Source organism: Castanea sativa, chromosome 2, assembly GCF_040712315.1.
Source record: "Castanea sativa cultivar Marrone di Chiusa Pesio chromosome 2, ASM4071231v1".
Classification (NCBI taxonomy): domain Eukaryota; kingdom Viridiplantae; phylum Streptophyta; class Magnoliopsida; order Fagales; family Fagaceae; genus Castanea; species Castanea sativa.
The window spans coordinates 53,062,905-53,076,360 of NC_134014.1; the positions used below are offsets into that span (position 1 = coordinate 53,062,905).

The 13,456-nt window shown below is 33.1% G+C and overlaps 1 protein-coding gene across 1 annotated transcript; it reads right to left on the reverse strand.

The window, feature by feature from the left end:
• Positions 1–533: 533 nt before the first annotated feature.
• Positions 534–2,571, reverse strand: LOC142623380 (peroxidase 64-like). Its single transcript, XM_075796786.1, has 4 exons — positions 2,307–2,571; positions 2,009–2,197; positions 1,126–1,288; positions 534–1,023 (listed from the first exon to the last, which is right to left on the reverse strand). The coding sequence occupies exons 1-4, from the start codon at positions 2,511–2,513 to the stop codon at positions 629–631; spliced, it is 954 nt and encodes a 317-aa protein (XP_075652901.1). The 5' UTR covers positions 2,514–2,571; the 3' UTR covers positions 534–628.
• Between the last annotated feature and the right edge of the window lie 10,885 nt (positions 2,572–13,456).

The following is a 13,456-nucleotide window of genomic DNA, read 5'->3' on the forward strand; positions in this document are numbered from 1 at the left end:
AAAGTAGCTTTTTGCATGTTTTCAGTTTCCTTCACAAATTGAGTTTTGAGAACAATTTTTGTTACCACCGCGCACCCTTGGTATGGTGGTCACTCTACAAGTATAAATACTTGTGGGGTATGGGGGGTAAGGGCCGGGTTTAAGTTTCCAATAAAGAGTTTCACACACATATACACTTAAATTAGGTTAGAGTAGAAATTCTATCTTGTATAAAAAAGAGAACCGTTTTTGTTTTCTATCTATTTTAAGTTGTCAAACAAGTTTTTTAGTTTCAAAATTAAAAAATTATTTTAAAAAACTGAAAACAAGAGAAAAAAGTTACCAAATACATCATAATATTCTTGAACTTTATTATTGCAAATTGCTACATAGTCCTGCTTTTCTCCAATTTGGAACATACAACTCTATTCAAAAAGGAGAAAAAGAAAAGAAAAGAAAAGAAAAGAAAAGAAAAGGGAGGGAGGGGGGGGGGGGGGGGGGGGGGGGGGGTTGGACACGCTCTTATGTCTACAATATTCCCTGAAAATTTGAGGTAGGAAACGAGGAATTGCCGGCCCATTTGATATATTAGTATTGTTACTAAGCTATCATAGTTTAGAATAGACTAGGGCACTAGGCTAAGAAACTATTAATTTACCACCCTACAATCCTTCCTAATCTCCTGTCCACCGGTGAGACTGCTCATCTTGATCATAGATTTCACAAAGGCCTTGCTAAAAGCTTCCTTTGAAGTGGCAAATTTTCTAACCAAGTTCTTCGTTTTTGGATTACTGAGCAGGGCTTGGTCCGAAGAGAACAGGCCCTTCTTTTTGAGGACCAACTTGTAGTACGTGTTATCAAAGGTTGTTGAAGAGGGATCCATGGTGGTACCGGCATTCTTTGACTTACCCTTTTTGGGACAAACACCCCTTAACTTTGCAGCAAAGGATGGATTTATCGACGGGTCGACGTCATGCGTGGCATTAAAGTTCTGGATTCTCTGTTGGAAGGATGCACAGTGGGAAAATCCTAGAGTATGCCCTCCTGCATTACATATGGACCATGGTAGCTAGGCACTGTTACTTTCTGTTGAGGTTAGAGTAATATGTAATGATAATTGCAGTGAGGGGCGTTTATTTAAATTACCTGAAAGAGCCACTAGATCATCCAAGGATAAACCTCTTTGAGAGAAGCTTTGTTGCAGTAGAGATATGGTGAAGTTTGGAGCTGGCAATTTGATTGTTTCACTAGCCTTTGATGTTCTTCCATCTTTCCTTCCTTTTGGCACATCCCAACTTGGACCTCCAGACTATAAGTCAAATTCCAATATATCATCAGGACAAAAAAAGAAAAAAACTATGTTTTATATTCATAGTTAATTAATGGCTAAAATGCAAAACTGATTCTCTAGCTTTCTTCAGATTTCATTTCAGTTTTCTAACTTTGCGTTTGTTCATTTTAGTCCTCTAAATTTCATATTTATTCAATTAAGGTATTTCCGTTAACCTTTGTTAAAATTTTTTGAAAAAAAAAAAATTGAAAAATATTTTTCAATCATTAATTGAATTTTTTTAATTAAAAAAATTTGAAGAAAAATCTATAAAATTGAAAAATTAACTACAACATATAACAAAAGTTGTAGGAAAGCCTTAATTGAATAAACTTGAAAGTTAGAGGACTGAAATAAACAAAAACAAAATTAGAGGACTGAAATGAAATCTGAAAAAATTTAGAAGGTCAGTTTTGCATTTTACTCTTAATTAATTAAAAATCCCTTGCAATTATGTACTTATCTTCCATGTACAAGTTATTTAAAAATGATAGTGTTTATTATATACGTCGATCTTGTCACATAAAATTTTATACACCCATAAAATGCACTAAAATCGTAATTTCAAGCCAAGACTTCGACGTTTATTACACACATCCATAAAATACATGAAAAGTTATACATTTTATGGGTGTGTAACAAGATGTGTATAGTAGTATTTAGTATTTAGGCTTTAATAATTTGCGTTATATATCTTACTAGGGCAACGGCATCCCTGGCAGCAAGAGCCACAATATCAGCGCATGAGACCACGCCAGGGCACCAAGTCTCTAGATCTTTTTTTGCACTGTCAATGACATAAAGTGCATGCAAGGAAAGATTAGGCGGCCCATCTTTTTCTGCTTTGTTGCTCCCTTTCGATTTTAACAACACAGAAGCATCACAGCCCTATTGAAAAAGAAAAAAACGATGAGTGGAAACATATAATCCAAAAATAGAAGAAGAAGTTATAATATTAATATGTGGGTACGTAATTAAAAGCTTGTAATATTGATACCCTGATAAAACAGTCATGGAAATGCAACCGGAGTAGTGCTGCTGGAACTGTTTTGTCTTTCGACGTTGCAGTCTTGACAGCATAGGCAATGATTGATTCAGCATGAGGGCATGTTTTTTCGTAGTAATTATAGCTAAGTGAATTCACTGGAGCAAACACTGAAAATATAAGAACTGAGCTCAAGAATAATGCAACAATGGGAGCCATGGTAGTATCAAGTATATATGTACTCTCTTAATTAACTCTCTTTATCTTCAATAAGCATGGACATTTATAGCGAGGAAGAGAGAGAGATATATAGTAAGAAGAAGGCTGTTATTGAAAAAAAAAATGTTGTGGCCCCAGACAACCAACAAGATCTATCATGATGGAGTAGTAATAATAAAGAGTCATGACTACTCATCACTGCTAAGCCTTAAAGACAATTTGCTTCACGTGATCTCCTATGTGATAGTGTTGGTTGTTAGTAATTAGTACGTTGAATTTTGGGTTAATGTGAGCCAAGGAAAACAATTGGGCAAGGCCTTAATCAAGTGATAGCAATTCGTGGGAGGCTCGTGAAAGTTGATGGTTACTTTCCAACCGTTTTGTTTTTTGTTTTTTTTAAAAATTTGAGAATTTAAGGATGTGCATGGATCGGATAGATAATGGGTTAAAAAAAAAATTCAACACAACTCATCGTAGAAATCCAACTCAATCCATTCCAACCCACGTAGATCGGGACCATCAGGATAAACCCATGGATTAGACAATTTTTTTAATTTATGTTGTTATTGTTGTTGTTATTATTATTATTAAACTGAGCATTAAAACGACTGTAAGTGCACAATTATGCCTAGACCAAAAAACACACGTGGGCTCAGGCCCAATGAGCCTTAAACAATTAAATTTGTAGAGTGTGGGCTCGCAATATAGTTTGATGATGTTCGAAACTTGATGAACATGCTAGAATGTTACAATATTTATAAATAATGGACGAATAGGGCAAATGAACCTCCTCGGACGTAAGCCGAGGACGATTTATATATATTATTTCTCTTTTTCTTTCGAAGGTTACAGTTCTTCGTCTTTGCCTAGTCACCTCTCCTTTTCTTTACTCTCTTCTCCCCTTAAATACTTCTTCTTCTTCCCTCTTTATCCACGTGTAACGCAAATTACCCCATTAGACACTTGTCCCATCCACCACCCTCTGGAAGTCTTCAAATGATAGCAAGAAGGTTGACTTCTACTATTCAGGGGTTATTTCCCCATTAATGCGGCTAGGGAGGTAGGTGCAGGGTCTTTAATGTGGAGATAACAGCCTTTTTCTAAGATATTTCTTTCACTCCGTGGTGTCTAGAGGGTATTTAGATCCCCCTCTTAACCAACAGTTCGTCCAGAACACTGCCTTGATCTTTTTGGCGAATCTCAGGGTCTTCGTGGGTCTGTTCGAGGAGAGACTCGTCCTCGGACGAATCCTCGGACTCTCGACCTATGGGCCGACCTGCAGCTTTAGAGGCTTTTAGTCTAAAACGAACTAGCACCCATCAATAAAGCCCAAGGCCCAAATACTTATTTAGGTCCTTTTATTCCCCACAACGACAACACCACAAAAAATAAGAGTAAATTTTTAACTAAATAATTTTGAACATAACACCGAACCAACATAAACTATATGAGTAAAAGTTAGAGTTTTGATTTTATTTAGGAAAATGGCAAACAAGTAAATAAAAAAATTGTATAATATATTTTAAAATATATATTTTTTAAATTTTAAATATATATTAAATATAGGTGAGTTGAGTCGGGTTAGGTGGATTTGTGAATCTTATAACTGGAAACCAACCCAATCCATTGTAAAAAAATTCACAATCTAACCAAACTCACCAACCCCGAAAAATCGACTCAACCCAGCGGGTTGGGGTTAGATTGGAGCGGTTTGGGTGGATTAGCTACACACCCCTATCGAAGATAAAATTCTACTCTAGCATAATCTAAATGTACGTGTATGTCCTCAAAAAAAAAAAGTATGTGTATAAAGTTCTTTCTTAGAAACTTGAAATTCGACAATTGCCTCTCAAAGACCCACACCCCACAAATCCTTATTATCAAATACTGGGCAACTTTTTTGGAATTAGAGAAATTATAGTGTGACACATGGCATAGAAACAGGAATAATTGCTAATGTCCATGTATAAATAAGAAAAGCACTCTCTCAGACAAGACATGCTCTATCAAATAGGAAGAAGAAGAAAAAAAACCCAGAAACATTGATTTTCTTATTCTCGGAATCCAGAGGTTATTACTTCATGCTTATGTCATTGCCTCGCATGAATTTTCTGCCTCTAGTAGTGTTTAATTACTTCGAGCGGACATAAAATTGGTTTGTCCATTCATTCCAAGAGCTTTTATCATGGGAATAGGGATCAGTCATGGTGGATCCCAATTGATCATGGGAATAGTTACTTGATCCATCATGTGCAGTTCATGCATTTGTAGAGGGATGATCTCTTCAATTGTTACAATAGACAAGTAACTATTCCCATGATCAATTGGGATCCACCTTGACTGATCCCTGTTCCCATGATAAAAGCTCTTGGAATGAATGTACAAACCAATTTTATGTCCGCTCGAAGTAATTAAACACTACTAGAGGCAGAAAATTCATGCGAGGCAATGACATAAGCATGAAGTAATAACCTCTGGATTCCGAGAACGAGAAAATCAATGTTTCTGGGTTTTTTTTCTTCTTCTTCCTATTTGATAGTGCATGTCTTGTCTGAGAGAGTGTTTTTCTTATTTATACATGGATATTAGCAATTATTCCAGTTTCTATGCCATGTGTCACACTATAATTTCTCTAATTCCAAAAAAATTGCCCAGTATTTGATAGATAAGTGTTTGTGGAGTGTGAGTCTTTGGGAGGCAATTGTCAGGATTCAAGTTTCTAAGAAAGAACTTCATACATATACATTTAGATTATACTAGAGTAGAATTTTATCTTAAATAGGAATGTGTAGCTAATCCACCCAAACTGTCCCAATCTAACCCCAACTCGCTGGGTTGAGTCGATTTTTAGGGGTTAATGAGTTTGGTTAGATTGTGGATTTTTTTTACAATGGATCGGGTTGGTTTCCAGGGCCGACCCTAGACCTAGGCCACCGCCTAGGGCCCCTTATTAGAGGAAGATCTCAAATTTTGGGGAAAAAATTGATATATTTAAAAAAGAAATGGAGATATAGGAAAAAAAATTGTTTTATATTTTTCCTCTACTTTTACGAAGTCCCAAATAATTGAGTAATACTAGAGATAATAAAACTTTAAATACATGAGTCTTACAAATAGAGTAATGCTACAGTTATAAACCATTTTAAAACATTTTTACAAACTGTTATTGTGGCCAACATTTAACATCACTTTTTTATTTATCTATAATCATTTACCACGTCATCAGTTTGTAAAGATTTTTGTAAAAGAATTTGTAATTTTAACATTTTCCCTTACAAATATGTGTCACTAATCACAAGAAATAATTTAGATAGGAAAATGCTAGAAATATTATTAATTTTACTTGAAAACTTTACAATTTGACGTGACAATTAATATGATATGTGGACGTCAATAACCCATTAAATGCATTTTTAAATTATTTTTTGTGATTAGTGATACATCTTTGTAAGCCTCATGTTGTAAAATTTATAATATCCATAATATTATTCATTCAAATACTTGTTTATTATCTTTTTGAAGTGTCACTAATCGCATTCATTTCTACATCATTTGAAAGTTTTTTTTTTTAATAAAATGTATTATAATTTTAGCATTTTTCCCAAAAGAAATGCATACTACAAAGTAAAAGGAATATATTTTTGTTATAAAAAAATTATGATATTAAATACTTGTTAAATATTATTTAAGTAATAATAAAAAAGACCCATTTAAAAATATTGGCTTACGACTCCAAATTTATTGGCCGCCCTGCTGCAAAAGTGCAAATGCGACAAAACTAAATTATCCTCGTCATTTCAACTAATGGGGCCAACAATTGTACGTAAGAAGGGAATGTATATGGTGGTTAGAATTGAGCCATCAATGTCGTTCTTCGCATGCAATATTATTGAAGCTTGTTTTTTAAGTCTTTACTTTGTTAGTTGTTATGAGGAACCTATACATGCGACATAGATTTCGATAATTCTCTCAATCATGAGCGGAACTCGTGGAAAATTGTCTTTGATTAACGACTGACAAGTGACAGCTACTCTAATTTGTAACTACTCTTTTGTTGCGTGCATTAATTGTTACTACTAGAGCATATCATTTCAGTCATGGCTACTGGATTCACATCCAAGTAATTACCAAACTACTAGCGCATCGTTGAAAAGAATAAAAAGATTAATGTAGGGTAAAACATGGTATTGAAGATCATTTAGGTAGAATGGTTCAACCAAATGTTTAAATTATTAGAAGGAATTTCAGTTAGGTTTGATTCCAAACGTACATGCACAAAACCTTTAACATTTATGGTAATCTTTTTTATAGTTTTTTTGACTCTTAAAGAAGTGACACTTATCATTGCCATTTTCCTTCTTATGAGCTTGAGATACATTAGGCCCATTAGACTTATGTGGTCCATTCTTTATGCCCTTCTTAAACTTCCTTCTTCTGCTCCTTGACTTACGAGATGAACTTAGGGTACGTTTGGTATGCTGTAATAGCTCATGTAATGGAATAGTTATTTATGTGTAATCGTAATTCGGTCATTTAGTTGCATCTTTATTACATAGATTAGTTATTACATTGGAATAACTATTCTTTAAATTGAAGAATAGTTATATCTATTTAAAATAGATGTAATAGCTATTCCTTAGTGAATATAATAGGTTTTAAAATTAATATATTTCTAAAAATATAAAATTTCCTTATACATCATCATTTACAAGCTTTCCATATGTAACAACCAAACTTATGAATAGTAATAGTTATTTCACTACAATGTTTTCTATTCTCAGTAATAAAGATTACTATTCCTAATGTAATCTACATTCAGTGTACCAAATGTACCTTAATGATGTTCAAGTTGCTTAAGCCTTGCCTTTTCTTGATTAAGCATATTGGCCAATTGCTTAACATTCCACTTATCCTTCATAGTGTTGTAATTAATTTGAAATGACTCATACCGAAGAGGCAAAGAATTCAATATAAAATGAACAACAAAAAGGTCATCCACATTCATCCCTAGAGTCTTTAATTGAGCAACCAAATTTGTCATTTCAAGGACATGCCCATGCATCTTGGCCACACTTACCATCAAATTTCATGGTGGTAAGTTAAGCCATCAGTGTCCCCACAAGGGACTTGTCAGTAGTTTTGAAATATTCTTTTGCATTAGTAAGTGATTCTTTAATAGTGTCAATCTTAGGAAGTGTAAACAATAACTTGTGCTCACTAAATTAGTGCTATGAGTTATCATTCAAGGAACAATAAACCAAAATGAAACACATGTTTAAACAATGAATAGTATTATTGTGGTCCATCTTTGGATTATCCTTAATTCCTTATGGTAAACTATTCAAAAATCATGGTCACCTTATAGAACTAATCAATAAAATATGCATAATTAAGTTTTTTTTTTTGTGAGAAATATATGCGTAATTAAGTTGGTCATTACTTTTGAGTATCCATTTCAATCTCAACCATGAATACCCATAAATTATTCTATTCAATTAACTAATCACTTAGAAGTTGTGCACGTTTGGGCCAGTTTAATATTCTCGTGATCAAAGAATTGCAATTTGCAAAGTCAATAATTATTAACACTAGAGAATAGGTGTTAATCTCAGTCATTTGACTTGTTATCTATATGTCATTCCAGTTATGTCACTTTGGTGACTAACCAAAGTATCATAATATAGATTCCAAATCAAGATTAATGACCTTGACCTCGCACGTACATTAATCAACATAATATATTCATAATAATATAGACAATTATAAGCATGCCATTTAAATATTTTAAGAGTTATAAATGCTAAGGGATTTAAATAATATTAAACAATTTAACTAATAACCACCCCGCACCCTTTGTGCGGTGGTCACTTCATAAGTATAGAAACTTGTGGAGTGTGGGGGGCAAAGGTCGGGGTTCAAGTCTTCAGGAAGGAGTTTTACACACATTTACATTTAGATTAGGCTAGAGTAGAATTCTATCTTGTATAAAAAAAAAAATTTAAAAAAAATTTAACTGATAGAGTTTTTTTTTTATAATTTTTTTTAAGAAGAATTTAATTGATAGAGTTGAAACTTGAAACCAATTTGATGTCAAACACAGTAATTAGACCAAGCATGCCTTTATGCCTCTTAAACAAGGGTTTGACTTACTTCCAGTTCTTTTTTAAAAGGAATCTCATTTTGTTTTAATGAGAAATTGTCACATCATCCACTAACTAAAAAAAATATATGGATTAAAACCCACTACCACTTGCTATTGTATATTTAAAACAAAATGACATATCCAGTTAAAAAAGTACTGAAAATAAGCCAAACCCCTTAAACAAATATCAAAAGATTTAAGAGATGAAAGAAATCGACGGTACCTCGTATGCCAAAATAAAATACATTTTGACTATTTAATCACAATCATTTATCATACGGATTCTATCACAACACATATTTACACATCCTTAAATGGAAAAACATGATAATTCTAAAAGACAGGCATTTTATCACAACACATGTTTATACATCTTCTAATGGAAAAACATGATAACTCTAAAACACAAGCTCTAATAACATGTGTGAATATTCTTTAAGTAACAATATACACTTACATTAATTTTAGGATCTACAACTACCATGAATTTCACGCTGAATATAAAACACAAGTAAATAATCAAGAGACTTAACGGGATCTAAAAATCAAGTGAATAGTAATTCTATGTAAGATTGGTTTCTCTCTCTTGAACCTTACGTTTAGTTTAGTTAGAATCAATCTATCTAGTGGAATAAACACCTTTGTATGTAGAGAGAGGACCAATTTTCATGTTCACTTTAGTCTCCACTTGCTCATCAAAGTAGGACTCATGTTAGGAAACTACTTCTCTAATTGACCAATCAGTTTAGACAATTAAGAATATGCAATCATAGATTCATATCCCCATTAAACCTGTATAACTTATCAAATGTGCCTCGGCCACCAATTTGAATATCAAAATAATAATAATAATAATAATAATAAAAAACTAATTTAGACTTACATAAATTGCCTCATATAATTCTCTCAATTTCTTCAAAGGGCCAAGATGATGCCATTTTGGGTTTAATGATACACATCAATAAATGGATTGGCAACAGATATAGCACCATCTTGGGCCAACCATGTCGACCTATTCTTGGAGCCGATGTTACGAAACAGATAGCTGAAAGGATATAGTCTTTGTCTTGGGACAATCTTCTGTCCATTTACCTAATTCCGAAGTGTCAAAATGCTATTTTGGGCCAACCTTTTAGTTATTAAGGGTTTATTTGAAAATAACTTATTTAGTTGAAATTGAAATTTTTTTGTTAAAAGTGTAGAAAAAAAATTGAAAAATAAGCTGAATAGTACAATGAGACCATAAAAAGTATAAAAAAGTGCAATAGGACTCATGAATAATAACAAAAATAAATTAAAATTACAAATAAGCTGAAAATTTCAGCCCATTCCAAACAAGCACTAAATTGGTCCTCAATAATTCTCTTCTTGTCGTATCATCTTGGTCCAATTGCTTACGCTAATGGGTCAAAGATTGTTCTTATCAAGGCCAACCATATTGTCATTAACCCACGTTGTACTCAATATGTCCTCTTCAGGCCATAGTTCTAAGCTTAATATTTTTTTTGGGGCAAGTTTTACCTCGATACTTGCTTTGGTCCAATTCTTGAAGTTGATGTTATGTTTCAAGATTAAAAGGCCTCTCCTATAATTTAAAAAAAAAAGAAAAGAAAAAAAGATTAAAAGGTCTCATATATTGCTCCCACTTTCTTCAAAGGGTCAAGATGGTGCTATTTTGGGTCAATGCTTTCCAAAATGGACTGAAGATGGAGCTGGTTGAGGGCCAACCAATGTTGTCACTAGTCCACGATGAACTAAACAAGTCCTTTTTCAAGCAATCGATCTGCCCCTATACTTGTTTAGTCCAAATTCGTAGGGAGCAACTTAAGTTAGCGTCTTTCATTTTGGGCGTGACTATAATTGCATTCTACTCATTAAGTCTGGACTTGTAAGAGCAAGAGATCTAGATGAACTATAGTTGTGCACTTAGCCCCATTGAGAAAACTAGTGAGTATTAATCCTAAGCGCTTCCCATTGCGGGATTAACACAAGTGATTTATTTGACCACAAATAACTTCATCAATTGAAGTAATTGGGTTATCTCCATCTGGTTAAGTAAAACCCAGAGAGCAAAATGGTAAACTGCAAATGGTGGTGTTTGGGCTAACCATTAATTTTTGCCCAATGAAATGAAGGCCAAGCCCAATTAATTTGAACCCAATTTTGTCCCAACCCGAGCTTTAAACACAGGTCAGGTCACACCGCCACACGAGAAAGTATAAGGTGTTTCAGTATTACCACCTCATCATCTGAATTGGTGTTTCCAAACCAATAATAAATTGACACCTGGCATAAAATATTAATATACCGTAAGGGGTTAATTTTTTAAAAAGATGTTATTTTGGGTCAAATTAAAGTTATGTTTTTGTTGTAGTTTCGTGTAGAAATATAAAGCTTCTTTGTTTATTAGTTGATTACAAGTATTTGGTGGGTGTGCTTGAGTTACAGCCATTAAATTGTTAGGGCAAGATTGCTTCTTTTTTTTTGGCTCTGCATTTTACAGATTGTTTCTTTTAGATGTATCTAAGTTTGTATTACATGCTGGCTTACTTGAAATGTTCAAATTTTGGTACTTTGCAGTGGTTTTTTGTTGTTGTAGTTGTTTAGTATATCACCTATGGTGGAATTGGAATTGGAATAGTAATGCATTTACTTTAGTAAAAATAGAGAGATGAGGTGCAGATATACTTGGTCACAGAGAGATGATGGATTATTGTAGTGGTGGCAGTGGAGGAAATAGTGGCTGGGGCATATAGGAACCAGTGGAGGGTTGTGATGGTGGTGAGATAGATATTGACCATCTGCTCCTTCATTGCTACTATGCACAAAATCTATGGTCTCTGGTGTTTTCTTTGTTCAGGATACATTGGATTATACCTAGAAGTGTCTTGGATATATTGTGTTCTTGGGCTGTGATCTTTCTATTTTTTGAATAAGAGGTTCATAAATAAAAAAAAAATAAAAAAGATATTGAATTATGGAGTAAGTTGAGAATGAGATATTGTTTTTGTTTTCTATGTGGTTTGGATTGGCATTCCCTTAATCTTTTCAATGAGAATGGTTTTATGAGTTTGAAGGTTTGAGCTGAGGAAGTGAATAGGAATGAATTTGTTCATTTCCACATCTCCCATGTGGGGATGGATCTTTCTCTTGGTCCTTGCAAACAAAAGGTGCTTGTTTTATTTAGAAGTAGTGTAGTATCAATTTATAATTTATTGTTTTGTGTGATTTCAGGTGATATACTCAATGCGACATCAATTTATTTGATCAAATGTCATCTATTAATGAAAGTTGTTCATTCATCCTTTAAAAAAATTGCTGCGCAGTTCGACTTTTTGTTTGATCAATTTTCCTGATGCAGAATTATGGTGATCTTATGGCAATAAATGTGGAAAATGATCTTATGGCAATGAGTGGAAATTGCTAACCAGTTGGGCTTTAGTAATGAAATGTATAAAAAGGTCCTATATTGTAAATAAAAATATATCAATGATGTTAAGTTTCCTTGTTATTCTAAAACACTTTCCCCTCTTCTTACTCTCTATCCTATAGAGTTTGGTTCCCTCGAAGAACCATTGCTTTCATCAAGAACCAATTAGGTTCTTGACAGGATGCAATTTGTATAATGAGCTCACTAGTTACTACTGAACTAATAAGATATTGTAGGGTCTTTATTAGCAGTTTTGAGACGAATGGAGTGCATTTGTTTCTTAAATTAGTTAAACAATAATCTTTACTGTTTCACTTTCATTTTAGCAGAGTCATTCATTCTATTATGTATTTCTAGCATATGGTTTTGTCAAATGCTTTAAAGATGATTATATGATTGAAACCAATTATGCTTTCATTGATGGCTAATTAAAATCAACTAAAGGATTCTACCACTGAGTTTTTCGAATTATGATTTATAGCTTTTTTGGACAAGCTGATTACTTATTTAGAATTGTGCATTTCAATATAAGCCTTTTTCATAAATTCAGTTGCTTACAATTGAGAGTAAATAGTTGTGGCAAATAAGTACATCGAGGCAAAGGGAGCAACAATTAAGAGAAAAACAATCTAATTTCTCTAAAATAATATTACAATCGCTCATTTTTACACTCTAAAACCTTTTAGTTATTTATCCCATAATGTTCAAGCATTAACTTCTTAGTCACAAAAGGTCTTGGACAAGTGGCCTAATCATCTATTGAAAACCAGCAATCTTAGACAATTATGCTCAGTAGAAAGCAAACTCTCATTTGTTATTCAACAACTTCCATTTCCTTTTTCCAATGTCATAAGATTGCACACCAACAAATTGCGAAAGCATTTAAGCTTGGTCAAATCATCACTAAAACACCAAAAATACATTAAGATTCAACTAAAAAAACATTCAATTGAGAATATGCAATTAGTTGGCAAATTTTTGCTTTGAACAACAATAAAAATACTTTCAAACAGTGTGAACAAGTTAAAGTTCAAGACTTCACAACCAAAAAGAAAAAAAAAAAAATCAAGAATAATCACAAAAGAAATGAAAAGAAAATCTTGGAACCCTCAAAATTTTTAGGAATTATTATGAATAGCCAATGAAGTTATCATTCACTAAACTTTGTAAACAAATTCCGAATATTTCTTTCAAATTCACTCAATATAATCCACCAATACTTCAAAAAATAAGTTGAGAGCCGCACTATGAGCATCTTTTCGCCTAATCAATTTTAGCAATAATTGCAAACCAAACAATCCAACTTAAAGACAACATATCCAAATGTGAAAATATCAAAAGAGCGTGTAAAAAATTCTGAAAGATAAAAAT

Excerpts from the sequence above, each read along its gene's own strand:
- LOC142623380 (XM_075796786.1), bottom strand. The coding sequence starts at position 2,513 with ATGGCTCCCATTGTTGCATTATTCTTGAGCTCAGTTCTTATATTTTCA. Across the intron at positions 2,198-2,306 it reads TCCATGACTGTTTTATCAGG|GGCTGTGATGCTTCTGTGTT; the intron begins GTATCAATATTA and ends CTTTTTCAATAG. Across the intron at positions 1,289-2,008 it reads CCAGGGATGCCGTTGCCCTA|TCTGGAGGTCCAAGTTGGGA; the intron begins GTAAGATATATA and ends TTTGACTTATAG.